Source organism: Capricornis sumatraensis, chromosome 19, assembly GCF_032405125.1.
Source record: "Capricornis sumatraensis isolate serow.1 chromosome 19, serow.2, whole genome shotgun sequence".
Taxonomy (NCBI): domain Eukaryota; kingdom Metazoa; phylum Chordata; class Mammalia; order Artiodactyla; family Bovidae; genus Capricornis; species Capricornis sumatraensis.
The window spans coordinates 71,048,333-71,062,441 of record NC_091087.1 but is presented as its reverse complement, the minus strand read 5'-3'; the positions used below and the strand labels follow the sequence as shown (position 1 = coordinate 71,062,441).

Below are 14,109 nucleotides of genomic sequence, written 5' to 3'. Positions count from 1 at the left end.
TCTGATACCCCTGGTCCAAGATAATACCTGTTTTGGAGACCCAGGAGGTACTGAGAAAGAGCCCTGGTTCTGGAGCCAGACAGCCAGCAGGGCTTTGGTGGGTCTGGCTGCTGCTGTCTGCAGTTCTCTGTGGTCATGTCATCAGTTTCCTGGTCTGTGCAATGGGTCTGCTGAGCCCTGCCCCCAGGGCATGCTGGGAAGCTCGCTCCTGATGAAGACTGGCAGGCTGCTGGCTTGCAGAGGGTTTGCAGGGCTCTGTGGCTCCCTCGTGATGGCTGTAGAGCGGGCACATCCCCACCCCCCTAGACCTGTGCGGGGCACAGAGCAGCCTGGGGGTGGGGGGGTGAGTCCCTGGCAGAGCCGGCCCCGGAGCCCAGCTGCCCGTCATCTTGTTGATGTTTTCCTTTTGTCTCTCTGATGCTTCCCTGCTCAATTATTTACCCAGGGAATTTGGGCTTCTTCACTTGTGGTTTTGGCAAGGGCTTCACACAAATGTTTTGCCCTGGTGGTCTCTTAGCCATTTAAGATAAACGGCCAAATCAAACGCAGACCTTGCCGGGGAGCCGGGGCGAGCTGTGGGGCTGGGCGGAGACCGGCAGGCCCCTGGCCGGGCGTCGCCGCTGTCAGAAACGGGGAGGTGTGAAGAGGGGGTGCTGAGTGGTGCCAGGGCTCTCTGGGGCGAGGAGGAGGACAGGGTTCAAAGCCTTTGAAAAGACCTTGGGGCTTGGGTGCTGTGTGTTGGTGTCAGTTGCTCTGGGCTGGAAAGGGCACCGGCTGGCCCTCCTCCAGGCGGGAGGCTGGGCAGTGCCCAGGCGCTGGGAGGGGACCACCTGGGGGTGCCCCAGGCTTGCACAGACAGCCCATCCTGACAGAGTACACAGTGGCGGCCTGGGACTTCCTGGCTCTTCCTGGCTCTTCCAGAGGGGGTGGCCCAGATGTGGGGGAAAACAGATCCCCCAGTGGAGTCTGCTCCGGGACACACCAGAAACCCCCACCTGTGGAGACCAGCCTGGGATCAGGGGTCCTGACCGCCCCTGGGTGCCCCAGCCCCGGGCGTTAGACCTCCCCAGGATGGGAGTCTGGTACCCACATGGCAGCTGTAGCCTCAGGAACCCGTCAGGCCCCGCCAGGCCCCGCCAGGCCCCGCCTACTTCCCTGACCCCGCCCTCAGTCCTGGCTGCGCCCCCCCCCCCCTCCGCCCCCACGGCAGGGGCTGGCACCCTGCACCCCTTTGCTGCAAGGGTGGCCTGCAGCCTTCTCTGCCCCGGGCCCCGTTCCTTCCACTCCCCGAAGCCCTCGCACAGTCCAGGGTCCGACTGACCAGCCTTTTCTATTGTTTTCTCTCCAGGGCCGTGCAGGCCTGCCCAGCTGCCAGCGATGGCCCCCATAGCTGCCACCTCCTCCCACCCTCACCCATCCGCGATTACTTCGCCTCTGCGCGCCCTGGGCGCTCTGCCGCCCTGCGTCCCCCTGCCGTGCTGCAGCGCGCTCCCTGTCTCGGGTGACGGGACTCAGGGTGAGGGTCAGACGGAGGCTCCCTTTGGATGTCAGTGTCAGTTGTCAGGTAACCGACCGCCGCGGTGGAGTGGGGGGCGGGCTCCCGGGGGGTGCGGGGGTGCCCTGGGCAGGGCTGGCGGCTACCTCTCTCGCAGGTGGGCTGGGGCAAAGGTGTGGGGCCCCAGGGGAGAGATGCCAAGGATGATGACACAGCTCTACGCCGGTGCCCTGGTCCCCATCGGTCAGGAGGTCCCCACCCCCGAAGCCTCTGCCCCTTCTGAGATCTCACTCCCAGCCTCCAAATTTCATCTCTTCCGGCTGTTTAGCTAAAGTTTAATTGGATAACGCTTAACATCTGAGGTTTTCTTCTGCCCTCGCCACTGCTCTCCCCACTCCAGCCACTACCCACCGCCCCCGCCCCGCCCCTCCCTCCAAGACACGGCCAGGAGATGATTCTTTGGTTGTCTGCGTACATTGCCGGAGCCCTCCAAAATGCTGAGTTTCTCTTTGTGAGAATATGTTGCCCATTAACTTTTAGAAAAAGGTTTATCTGGAGGAGCCTTTTAGCTTCGGCTCTGGGACGGAGTGAAACATTTTGGGGTGTGCGGGGAGGGGGGGCGGGGCGCGCAGGGCAGGGGGCGGGGCTGAGCGCCCAGCTCCAGGGTTGGCGTGGCCACCTATTACACAGATGGGCAGACGGAGCAATGCAGCCACCCGACCTGTGTTGTGTTACCTCCCTTCTCCCTCCACAAACAAAACCCAAACTCCTGCTCCTGCCTGGGGCCCCTGGGATGTGCAGGCGGGGACCCCTCATCCCAGCCTCTCCTGCTTAATATCTCAGCAGAGCCTGATGTAAAAGACACTGAGGCTGCAGGAGCCTTGACGCTGATACAGACATGGGTGGTGGCGGGTGCCCCACAGGGACCAGGAAAGGACAGGGTGAGTGCCCCGCCAGGGCAGGTTCCGTGTGTCCCTGCTTTGGCACCAGGTGTGTTGCTGGCTTTCTCTTGACTCGAGCACTGAAAGAGAGACTTGTGTTTTTTTGGGGGGCAGGTTGTATTTTTAGCTGAAGCTGTCCCAAGGGGTGGCCCCTGTTAGAGATGTAGCTCTGCAGAGGACTGTGGGCAGCCCAGCCCCAGGCCTTCCTGCTGGTGGGATGGTGGCCTGCAGGCTTCAGCGCCCCTTCCTGTGACAGATGCTGATGTCATAGGTACCGGGATTGGGTCCTGAATGCACAGAGCATAGACTGAATCACCCAGGAAGGCATCTGCACAGTTTGCAAAGAGGGCGGCTCCCTGTCCTGAGCTGCCCGGGTGCTCAGGGCGATAGGGCATTCTGTCCCAGCTCCGTGGATCTGTGCTCTGACCCCTGCTTGCTGAGTGCAGGGCACCTGCTCCGTCCGGGTGGCCACGTGGCTCTCTTGACCTCCCGTAATTCGTGCTGCAGCTGTTGGGGTAGGGGGGTCGTACTGTTGGCGGTCAGCCTGAGTGTTCATGACTGGACTTGGTCAAGTTGGTGCAGGAACAGGCTCTCCCTGGCAGTGGAGTTGCCTGGGGCTTGGCTCAGCCTTCCGCTGTGCTTAATCTCTGGCTCTGCTTAGAAGCTATGGCTGAGCATGAGTTAATTAATCCCATTTTACAGATGGGAAAGCCAAGGCTCAGGGGGGCCCAGTGGCTGGGCCTGGCCTGTGAACTGGGATTTGCCATTAGGCTGTCTCCCAACAAGGCCGCCCCTCTTCCTGCTGGGCCATGCGGGCCAACATCCTGGGGAATGTTCTTACTCTGTCCTGCTCAGCCACAGTGCAGCCTGCTTTCCTTGTAGGGAATGTGAATTGAGGTCCTACTGTGTGCTGCCCTGTGCTAGGCATGTGGTGTGCCTTCTTGAATTTAGTCCTCACGGTCACCTTAGGAGGTAGCTTTCCTGCTCCCACTTTGTGGATGACCCCCGGAGATGTGAGGTATTGAAGCTCCCATCATGCGTTCACTCATGCGTTCACTCATTCTTGTGCAAACCGAGGTGCAGTCGCGGGTCCCAGCCCTCCTGTGACCTGCAGTGTGATGGGCCAGGTGGTGGAGCGGGAATGGCGACCAGAGGGAGGGGCTAGGAGGGCAGAGGTGGGCTTTGATCCCCGGCTACCCATCCTGCACCCACTTCCCCTTTGGCCTTGGCTCACCTGGCTCAGAGGCCTTCCTGGACTTTAGAACTTGATGCCATCAGGGCTCAGAACTTGTGAGCAGCCCCTGTGGTTGTTGGCAGTGCCGGGGAGTGGGGGCGAGATGGGGCCGTGTCTGTCCCTTGGGTCCCTGGGCCTCTCCTCCTGACCTGCTCAGGGGCCGGCTCTCAGCTTCGGATGCTCTGCCCCGATCCCTAGCCCCGGTCTTTCCTCCCTGGGTCTGCGGTAATTAGCCTGTGTGAGGTTGTGCCATCATATTTTCAGATCAGTGTCAGGACCTGAAAAATATCCTATTCCAGTGGTGTTTGTCCCTTTGTGGCTTCTGCCCCTGGCACTGGGCTGTTTGCTAAAGTGTTTTTAGTGCCTGTTTAATTAGTAGTTTGAATGGAGTCATTAAATTCCCAGTAACCCGTTAGGAAGAAGTGGTCCTCTATAAAGACGGAAAGGGGCTTCTGTCCTTAACTTTGTCTTGTTCCTTTTTGGGTCAGGATGCACTGAACCTCTCTCTTCAAATTAATATGGGAAACCCCGGTGTAACCGTGTTCACCCAGGTTAGTCGCATGCCGGTGAATGTATTCGAGGTTATTTATGGAAGGATGAGATTTTATGGGGGAGAAAACCACACAAGTATGTGTGTGTGTGTGTGTACCTTTCCCTCTGGCAGCACCCTAAACAGCCCTGCCTCCCAGGACCCCAGTGCCAGGTCTTCTGATCGTCACAGGAAGGAGAAGGGACTAGGGGTCCCCTTTGCTTTATGACTGTTGACTTGGGGGTGTTCCTGGAAACTGAAATATCTTCCCTGGCAAATTCCACATATGAACTTCTCCAAGGTGCCTGGGGAGTCAAAGGTCTGGGGCTCTGGTCCAGGCCCTGACTCCACCTGGATGGTGACCTTGAATAAGTCATTTCCTTTCTCTGGATGTCAGTTTCCCCCTCTGGCCTTGCCAGGTGGCGCCCATGGTAAAGAATCACCTGCCAATGTACGAGATGTAGGAGTTGTGGGTTTGATCCCTGGGTCGGGGAGATCCCCTGGAGGAGGGCATGGCAACCCACTCCAGGATTCTTGCCTGGAGAATCCCTTGGACAGGGGAGCCTGGCAGAGTCGGACACTTCTTAAGTGACTTAGCATGCATATATATATATGTTTGTATATATGTGTCTGACTCTTGTGACCCCATGGGCTGTAGCCCTCCAGGTGGCTCTGTCCATGGGGTTTTCCAGACAAGAATCGTGCACTGGGTTTCCATTTCCTTCTCCAGGGCACTTTCCCAGACCAGGGATGGAACCTGCGTCTCCTGCGTTGGCTGGCAGATTCTTTAGCACTGAACCACCAGGGAAACCTGTGTAAAGCACGCTGCTGCTGCTGCTGTTGGGTCGCTTCAGTCGTGTCCGACTCTGTGCGACCCCATAGACGGCAGCCCCCCAGGCTCCCCCATCCCTGGGATTCTCCAGGCAAGAACGCTGGAGTGGGTTGCCATTTCCTTCTGCAGTGCATGAAAGTGAAAAGTGAAAGTGAAGATGCTCAGTCGTATCTGACTTTTAGCGACCCCATGGACTGCAGCCCACCAGGCTCCTCCCTCCATGGGATTTTCCAGGCGAGAGCACTGGAGTGGAGTGCCATCGCCTTCTGCATGTGGTACATATGTAGCATTTAAAAACCAGGCTCCTCTCTCATACTGATCTTCAGAGCAGAACATACTGATCAGTTTCGATTACTGAGATGCAGGGGTTACCTGAGTGAGATTTGGCTAGGGTTCCCGAGGTGGGGGTGGGGTTTTCAGAGCACCATTGGGGTTTTGGACTCCCAAACCTTTCCCTGATCTGAGGCTTCCATGATGGGGAGGCAGTCATTAGAAATAGTATCAGACTGTGGAGTGAAGACAGCTTTGTCCTGTATGGCTGTGTGACCTTGGACAAGTCATTTCTACCCCTCTGCCTCCATTTCGTCACCTGTAAAATGGGGTCATTGAAAGCGTGTTCTGAAGTTTGGATGAGGTCATGCTCGCCAGGTGCTGAGAACAATGCCTCTTGCTGAGCGAGCCCTCCAGACATTCTGATTCATGCACAAGCAGGATGAATCTCACATCATTATATCATTACCTGCCTGGCTCCATTTGGAATCTAACTTGAAGCTGGATCCCTAGTTTCCATTCTTAAAGGCATTTAGCCTCTTGGCTGGCTCAGGCGGTGTACCAGCTTTGGGAGGTGGTGAAGGAATCGAGAAACTTCATTGCATATTTAAAAGCCGCAAATGGTCATCAGCCACATTGATTAATACCTGCGCTTGGTGAAGTTCAAGGTCTCCAGCAAGAACACACAGGATCCCGGCTTGGGGAAGTGAAGTGTTTGGATTTAATAGAAGGAGTCAGTTGCAGTCATTAGTATATGCTGAAATCACAGGGCAATCTTGTAAAGTTAAATTCAATTTACTTTTCTACTGAAATTGTGCTTGCTGTGTTATTTAACCAGTCTGGGGTTTCTTGGCATGGGTTAAAAGGACAATAAAGATAAAAGAATACCTGTAAGTAAATAGTAGGGTTTCACAGTAGAATCTATCGTTTTTCTCCTCCTTCAATTATATCCCAGTGTTCATTTTGTGTTGGTTTTTATAACTGGAGCCTTCCAATGGGACGCCGTGAAGGAGACCACCCTAGCTGTGGAAGCTTGATGCAATTAATACAGTCTGTCTGGAAAGTGGCCTTATTTCTGGAAGTTTTATGTTAATGATATGGTCTGCGCTTTGCACATTTCATACTAGAATGAGAAGCAAGCCGTAGTTTCATTTCGGACTGGGTTTGATTAACACCGGAGGATCAGTGGGCAGCCACAGGGCGGTGTGGACCAAGATGGCAGTGCTCACCAGGTCCCCGCTGGGGCACCGCCTCCATCCTGGGGTGGGGGTGGGTACAGAGGCGCCCTGCTGGGGCATGGGGGCCTCCATGGAGACCTTGGAGGGAGGGGTGAGTATGGGGTGAGGAAGAGAAGTTGAGTGTGGACGCACGTGTGTGGACAGAAGCCCTCTGTCCGGGAAGGTTCCAGACACGCCCTTGCCTTTCTCCTGATTCTTGCTGCAGAGTTGCGTGCCTTGTGGGGTCTTTCTGGGCTCACCGGGTCCCAGGGGCTGTGGGGGGTTAGCTAACTGTTGGAGGAAGGGCTCTCAGGGGGGTTATTAAAAATGTAAAGGGTCATCTGTATGCCCTGTGCTGATGTCTACATCGCTGGAGGGCGCCGGCTATCCCTCCGTCGGTGGTGACTGGCGTCTGCTCTGGTGTCTGTCTGCCGGCTTCCTGGGAGCTGCATGGCTCCCCGGTCAGAGGAAGCCGCCACTCCAGCCTGGCGGAGGTGGCCAAGGGCAGTAGGGCTTGAGTGGACTCCAGGGAAGTCCCCTGTCCCCCAGAGCTGCAGACCCAGATCTCGTCCGACACCACCAGGCATCAGAGGGGGTTTGGGGGCCAGGAGGGGCCCGTGCTGCCTAGTGTGGGGTGGGGGCTGGGGCACCTACCCGTGTGACTGTCCTTGGATAAAAGGAGGGTCCCGGCAACATCCCCGAACTGGAGGCCGCTGCGCTGCCTTGCCAGATTCCACTTGCCTCTCCGAGCCGGCCCTTCAGACGTTCTGAAGGCAGAGCTAAATCAAAGAATTCTGTTCAAAATCCGCACAAGATGTTGCTGTTTTTCTGCTCTGACAGGAGAGGCATTTGGAAGTGCAGTTTCTTTCTTTCTTTCTTTCCTTTTTTTTTTTTTATAGCTGTCTTAAAAAGGAGTTTGGCTGTTTAGCACAGCTGGTGCTCATTACATTATGCACTGGCAATAAAATAGCATGTGTAATTAATTTTTAATGCAGCGCTGGGTGCAGCGCTTTAAAGCTGTTAGTGGATGAGAAGGACCAGCACTGGCCACCGACATCACAGATCTCAGAACAGGGCGGCCACGTTCTGCAGCTTGAAAGGAGACCTGAACGGGGCGGAGGAGGCTGGGCGCCCTCTGCATGGATGGAGTGGCCCAGAAATGGGTCTGCCTCCAGTGACCGAAGACTTGAGTTAATTTTTTAATGATCTGGGACCAGGGGTCCTGAGAGATCATCTTACCCAACCCGTTGGTCATCCGGAGGGGGGACACTGAGGTATAGACTGGGGAAGAGGCCGCAGGATGTGCTGTGGCACCGCTCTGTCCTTCCCCCAGCCTCTGCCCACTAGACTTCACTGCCCCTCTGGAGTTCATATTGGAAACTGGAGAGGGAAATTCGTCCTCTGGCTGAAGCCACGTGATACGTGCAGTTAGATTTGGCAACTGCTAGAATTTTTGTTTTGGGGAGCCCTCAACCTAGCCTCTTGGACCCCCAGTTTTGCCACCTGCGGTGGGGACCTGCGTCCATGTGTCCCAGCTTTGAGACTTTCTGTCGTTGTCCTTTGATTGCTGGCTGCCCCATCCCTTCTGTGGCTCATCTCTTCTGGGGCATGGATTTATGCCGTTGTGGCATAATTAAAAAATTAAATGCCGTTGTGGACACACATCTGTGGAAGAGCTGCAGGCATTGTGGGAGGCTCCAGAGACGGGACCGTGCTTGCTCCTTGTTCTCCAGGTGCGCTGGTGTTAATATGTGACCCTGGGCTAGCTGCTGTCTTTCTCCAAGCCTCAGTTTACCCATCTGAGAAATGGGGACCCTGGAAGCACCCACTCTTCATCCCTGCCTTGGAGGGTCCCCTGATTGGCCTCCATCCTGGGGTGGCCACAGCTGATTGCCAGCACGTGGGAAAGCACAGACAAAGGGACGTTTGGGGGCAGGAAAGAGAAGCCTGGCCTTGGGTGCTCCGTACCCCAGTGACTTGGTTGCCATCTCTTTAGACGTCTGTCCTGGGAGGTTTTCTTAGCAGGAATGAAAGAGGAGGAAGGCCCAGTGCTATCACTGCCCCTAAGACTTGCCACTATGTCTCAGGGGCCTGACAGGACCCAGCACCGTTCTGGGCACCGTGCGTACCTCACTCAGGCACCCATCCTTGTAACACCTGGAAGGAAGGCAGCCGCATCCTTTCTGTTTTGCAGATTTTTTTTTTTTCTTTAATGTGACATGTGGGAGCTTAGTTCACTGGCCAGGAATTGAACTTGCAGCCCCTTGTAGTGGAAGTGCAGCGTCTTAAGGGCTGGGCCACAGGGAAGTCCAGCCCCATCCTTTCCTCATGAGGATACTGGGGCTCAGAGAGGCTATGCAAGGCACAAAGGCTCACACAGCACACAAAGAGCCGAACTGAGATTGGAACGTGGATCTGGCCCCCCCTGGAATCGTGTTCTGGGCTGTCCCCCCCGGCTTCACGTTGTTGGGCCGCTTGGTGGCTCAGAGGCAGGCGACAGAAAGGCAGGTCACCCGTGGGAAGTCAGGTTGCGTTTGGATACAGTTCTGGGAGAGTCCCCTGCGTCTCCCTTCCTCCGCGGGTCCTGCTGCTGCCTGATCTGGGCTGGACGTGGAGGTCCAGGAATGAGCGGCCTGGGTCTCTGCCTTAGAGGACCTCGCAGTGGTGGTGGGGGTGGACAGACACTGGGAGGTACATGCTCCTTAAGGCCTTTCTCTGCTTAAGGGAAATTACACAACTGGGCTCGTGGGAGTTGGGAGGGTCTCTGAGGACCACTGGGTTCTCCTCCTGGAGGTGAGGTGCGGGGTGGGGAACAGACTCCTTCCCAGGCGTGGCCGGGTGACAGATGTGTGTGGGGGCATCCCACTGACCCCATGAGCCCCCCTGTAGCCCCAGCTGGCCCCCAAGGGGTCCGACTTGTTAGTAACTTATGAAAGGACAGAGTATCGGACCCTCAGACCCCCCATGGGGAAGTTTTGACACTGAAGAAGAGGCCTGGAGTGTGGGGGAAGTTGTGTCATCAGATTGCCCTCGAGTTCCTTCTCGTGCCGGGTGGACTTGGAGCCCCATCTGAGTCTTCCCAGCGCTTGAGTTGGCCCAGCCCTCTGGAGCTGGTGGGCACTGAGACCCCGCAGAGGCGTGCTCCCATCGTGAGAGCAAGCGGATGGAAGCACATGGGGGTGCCATGCACGCCTCAGGTTTCCACGTGGTTTCCCGGAAGCAATTTCTCCTCCAGAAGAAACCTGCTTTCGTCGTCCTTATAGCTGGAGGTGTTCCTGGTTGCTTTTTTTTTTTTTTTGGTGGGGGGAACAAGATGTCCTTGACTTTTCAAACCCGAGGGCCGGGCGGGGCAGAGGAGGGACTGCGTGCTGTACATATTTCACAATCAAACCAAAATCGTCTAAACCATGAAATAAAGTTTATCCAAACATAATCAGGGCTGGCCAATTTAATCCAAAAAGCAGTGGGAAGAAACCCTTGGTGGGCAGGGGTCCCTCTGTGGTGCTCTGCCACCCAGTGTCGTACTGGCAGGGGTGTGTGGGGGGGTGGAATCTGTAAACTGCCCGAGGCGCCCACTCCCTCCTTGGGGGCGTTATTTAATAATAATCCGAGAGCCTGGGGTGGGGGATGGCGTGTGGCCATGTGTGTGGTCGGGCTGGGTTATACGACCACGGTGAGTTCCTCTCCCATCAGGGTGCTTACAGGCAGCAGGGCGCCGTCAGGTCACGGCCAGCTCATCATTTCTGTGTGTCGCCCCCCACCCCACTCCCCAGCCTCAGGCTATCTGCTGGGGGCCTTCCCACATACTTAAGCATCTCTCTTAGGAAGGTAACCTATTCTGTAGGTCACCAGTGAGGGGACCTTGACCAGAGAGGTGATTTGACTTCCCCACATAGCACAGCTGCTAGAGGGCAGAGGTGGGATTTGAACCCAGGTCCCCTTGGGTGTGGGGGCCACACGCTGCTCTTCTTCCTCTCTGGCTCTGGACTGCCCACCCCGCTGGCCTTCCACCTGGCAGGTGTGAGGGAGAGGGGCAAGGTAATGAATCAGGGGAGCTGGCCGACTGGAGGACCTGTGATTTATGGTTTTAACACAAGGGGTCAGAGGGCTCGGAAGTTCTTCTCCAAGGAGGTCAATGCAACAGTGGAGTCACTCCCTGCAGAGACGGGAGAAGCTGGAATCTTTTCCTAAGCCCAGACATTTTTAATGATGGCCTTTTGTTCATGAGAGGTGAGGAAGGGCTGGTGAGACCAGGCCCTTGGCGCCTGAGTCGGCCTTGGAGCCATGTGTAACCAGTGTTTCCTGAGGCAGGTGCCTTCTTCGTGAATCTCCTGGTGTTTTATGAACCAGCATCGAGCTTTCTCTTGCTTCCCTGGTGGCTCAGTGGTAAAGAATCCGCAGGAGACACAGGTTCAATCCCTGGGTCAGGAAGATTCCCTGGAGGAGGAAATGGCCACCCACTGCAGTATTTTTTGCCTGGAAAACTCCATGGAAAGAATAGCTGGGTGGGCTCAGTGCATGGGGTTGCAAAGAGTCGGGTGCAACTTAGTGAGTGAGCCGGCATGCACAATTCTGTCTTGCTTTAACAGCAGGGAAACCATGGCCTGAGGGCCCGCTGTGTGCTCTGGGCTGCGTATAGCCCTCTGCACCGATTCTTTCTCACAACAGTGTGAGGCTGTGTGTGTTGAAAATATTTTTTAATTATTGTGGTAAATGACACAAAGCATGAAATTTAGCATCTTAATGATTTTTAGTCAAGTGGCATTAAATCCACTCAGCTTCTTCTGCTACCATCACCGCTATCCATCGCAGGCACTTTGTCACCCCAGATCGAAACTCTGTACCCGTTAAACGCTCACTGCCCGTCCACCCCCTCCCAGCACGCAACCACCTTTCACGCCTCCCTGTCTCTCTGAACTTGGCCGCTCTGGGGGCCTCCTGTGAGTGGAGTCACGCAGTACTGGCCTTGCGGGTCACTCAGCACCGCGTCCTCAAGGTTCCTCCACATCACGGCCTGTGTTCGGATCGCCTTGCTTTCTATTTATCCTTTTGAATTTTGCTTTACTGGAGTGTAGCTGATTTACGATGTTCTCTGAGTGGTTCAGTTTTGCGCATGCCTATACCCATTCTTCCTCTGATTCTCTTCCCGTATATGTTACACCTTTCTGTTGAAGGCTGAGTCATACTCACGGTGCGGGTGGACCATAGCTGAGCCATTCATCCTGCGATGGACACTGGTTTATTTCCACCTTTGGCTACTGTGAATGGTGCTGCTGGGAATGTGGGTGTGTGCGTAATGGCTGGAGACCCTGCTTTCAGGGTGGTGAGTCCCCAGGGTGGAACTGCTGGATCACACGGTAGTTCTGCTCATTGAGGAAACACCCACCTGTTTCCCACGGCGTCTGCATCCTCTTACATTCCCACCGGCAGTGCTCAAGGGGCCCAGTATTTCCACCTCCTCACCCGTAGCTGACCGTTGGTTGGGGTGTATAGCTGAGGACTCCAAGCCTCAGGGATGTGGACACCAGCTGGCCCAGCTTATGAGGTTAGTAAGCGTGAGAGTCCGGGCAGGAACCGGCCTCTGGACTCAGGCTTGGTGCCTGCGGCTGTGGTCCTGGGCCAGTGTCTTCGGTCCCTTTGAGGGTCTCTAACGTCACTTGTAAAGGCTTCCCCCCAGTGGCCCCATCTCCCCGGGCGCTGGTTTCAGCTGTCGCTAAGCATTTCGGAGAAGATTTTGCAAATGGACAGTTTTCGCTGTCCTTTCTGCTGTGTCCTCAGGTCGTGGCTTCGGGTTCAGGTCAATAGGAAAAGCGTGTATTTAGGGTGGGGGCCCTTGGGGGCCAGGGAGAGCTGGTTGGTGTCTGAGGGTCCCCGTGGCCCCTCTCTGAACCTCTCCTGTCTGCAGGGGGTCATCATCATGCCAACCTTGCTGGCATGGGAGGGGTTGAAGAACAGACATCCTGAGTAGGACTATGGGCAACTCCCTGGGTCTGCTCCTCTGATCAAGAGGCCCCGGTCCTTGTTAAAGGGGCAGTAGTGAGACTGTTAGTCGCTCAGTCGTGTCCTGCTCTTTGTGACCCCGTGGACTGTAGCCCGCCAGGCTCCTCTGTCCATGGGGATTCCCCAGGCAAGAATACTGGAGTGGGTAGCCATACCCTTCTCCAGGGGATCCTCTGGACCCAGGGATCGAACCTGGGTCTCCCGCATCGCAGGTGGATTCTCTTCCTTCTGAGCCAGCAGGGAGGCCCTGGTGGGATGGGGTGGGGGATATCATGCAGAGCTGTGATTGCTCTCTGTGGCCCTAGGGTTGCTGTAGCAAATGACCACGGTCTGGGTGCCTTCCAACAGCAGGAGTTTGTTATCTCACAGTTCTGAACGCTGCCAGTCCACAAGCATGGTGTCAGTAGGGCCACGCTGCTTCCAAAGGGAAGAATATTCCAGCTTCTGGGGGCTCCGGGCATCCCTTGGCTTGCGGCCGCATCCTTCCTGTCTCTGCCGCTATGGTCACGTGGCCTCCTCCTTGGGATCTGTCTGCTCTCTGGGATAATTAAAATGAAAAGGGCAACTATCATTGAGCCCACCCAGATAGTCTGGGATGATGTCATCTCGCATCTTGAGCTTAATTCTGTCTGCAGTGACCCTTTTCCCAAATAAGGTCACATTCACAGATTCTAAGGATTTGGTTAGAAACATCTAAGGATGCTTCATTTCAGGGGTGGCCATGTAACCCCTTCCCGGGTTGTGAGCCCCTCCAGGACAGGAACTCCAATCGGTGCCCTCTGTGAACACCCAATGCCTGGCACAGATTCAGGCACAGGCAGGGCACCCCCCAAAAGTGTGATGGGTTGAACTTGGAGCTGACCTCCAGTGGAATGACGACATGTTCCTTTCTCCAGGAGGTGATGATTCTCTGACACGGTCCTCTCTGGACAGCACTCCGACCTGCGTGGTTTATGGAAGGCTGTGTGCCCCTTGCCCCCTGCCCCCTCCCCAGTTCTGGCCTCATGCCAATTCAGAACACACGTATTAACAGAGAGGGGGTGGCTTTAAAAACTAGTCTACAATGACTGTTATGAGAAAAAAAATTAGTAGAGTTGAAGAGAAGCTAAAAATAGCTGGACATATACTCACCTATAATCTTATTATTTATTTTTTTAAGAAAATACAATTATTTTTGTAAACCGGCTCTAAGAAGCCAGGAGTATTTTTAGTGTGCGTCTTCTAAGACATCCAGCATCTTTTTAGGAAGACGCACATGTGTGATGTCATCATGTCAGGCTGCAGGGGCCTCTGGAGCAAGGCGGTTCGTGGGGGAGTGAGAGCATCGGGAGCCTGGCCGTGTGGCCGTGCGTGCTTCTGCTGGGAGGATAGTCCCTGCGGGGCCTGACTGTGACCACACCGGGTGCACTGGGAGGACTGACGCTGGTTCAGCTCTGGGACCAAGATGGTCAGGGCTGTGATGATCCAGGTCTGAGTGGACCTGCAGGAATAACCAAGACTAGAGGGAAAACGTTCCGTGGCTTTTTCACTTGGAGCCAAACGTTGCCTCATGTAATTTTCTCCCTGGTTTTTCCCATTGCCTCTGCCAGGG

At 55.6% G+C, this 14,109-nt stretch overlaps 1 protein-coding gene across 3 annotated transcripts in view; it reads left to right on the top strand.

Moving 5' to 3' along the window:
• The window catches only part of BCL11B (BCL11 transcription factor B), a 95,839-nt gene that overhangs the window by 39,195 nt on the left and 42,535 nt on the right, over positions 1-14,109 (top strand). The window contains exon 3 of one of the 3 annotated variants that reach the window (XM_068991217.1): positions 1,349-1,564. The exons of the other annotated variants lie outside the window; for them this stretch is intronic. Within the exon in view, the coding sequence (XP_068847318.1) occupies positions 1,349-1,564 (216 nt within the window). The remainder of the gene's footprint in view (positions 1-1,348; positions 1,565-14,109) is intronic. 3 annotated transcript variants of the gene reach the window in all.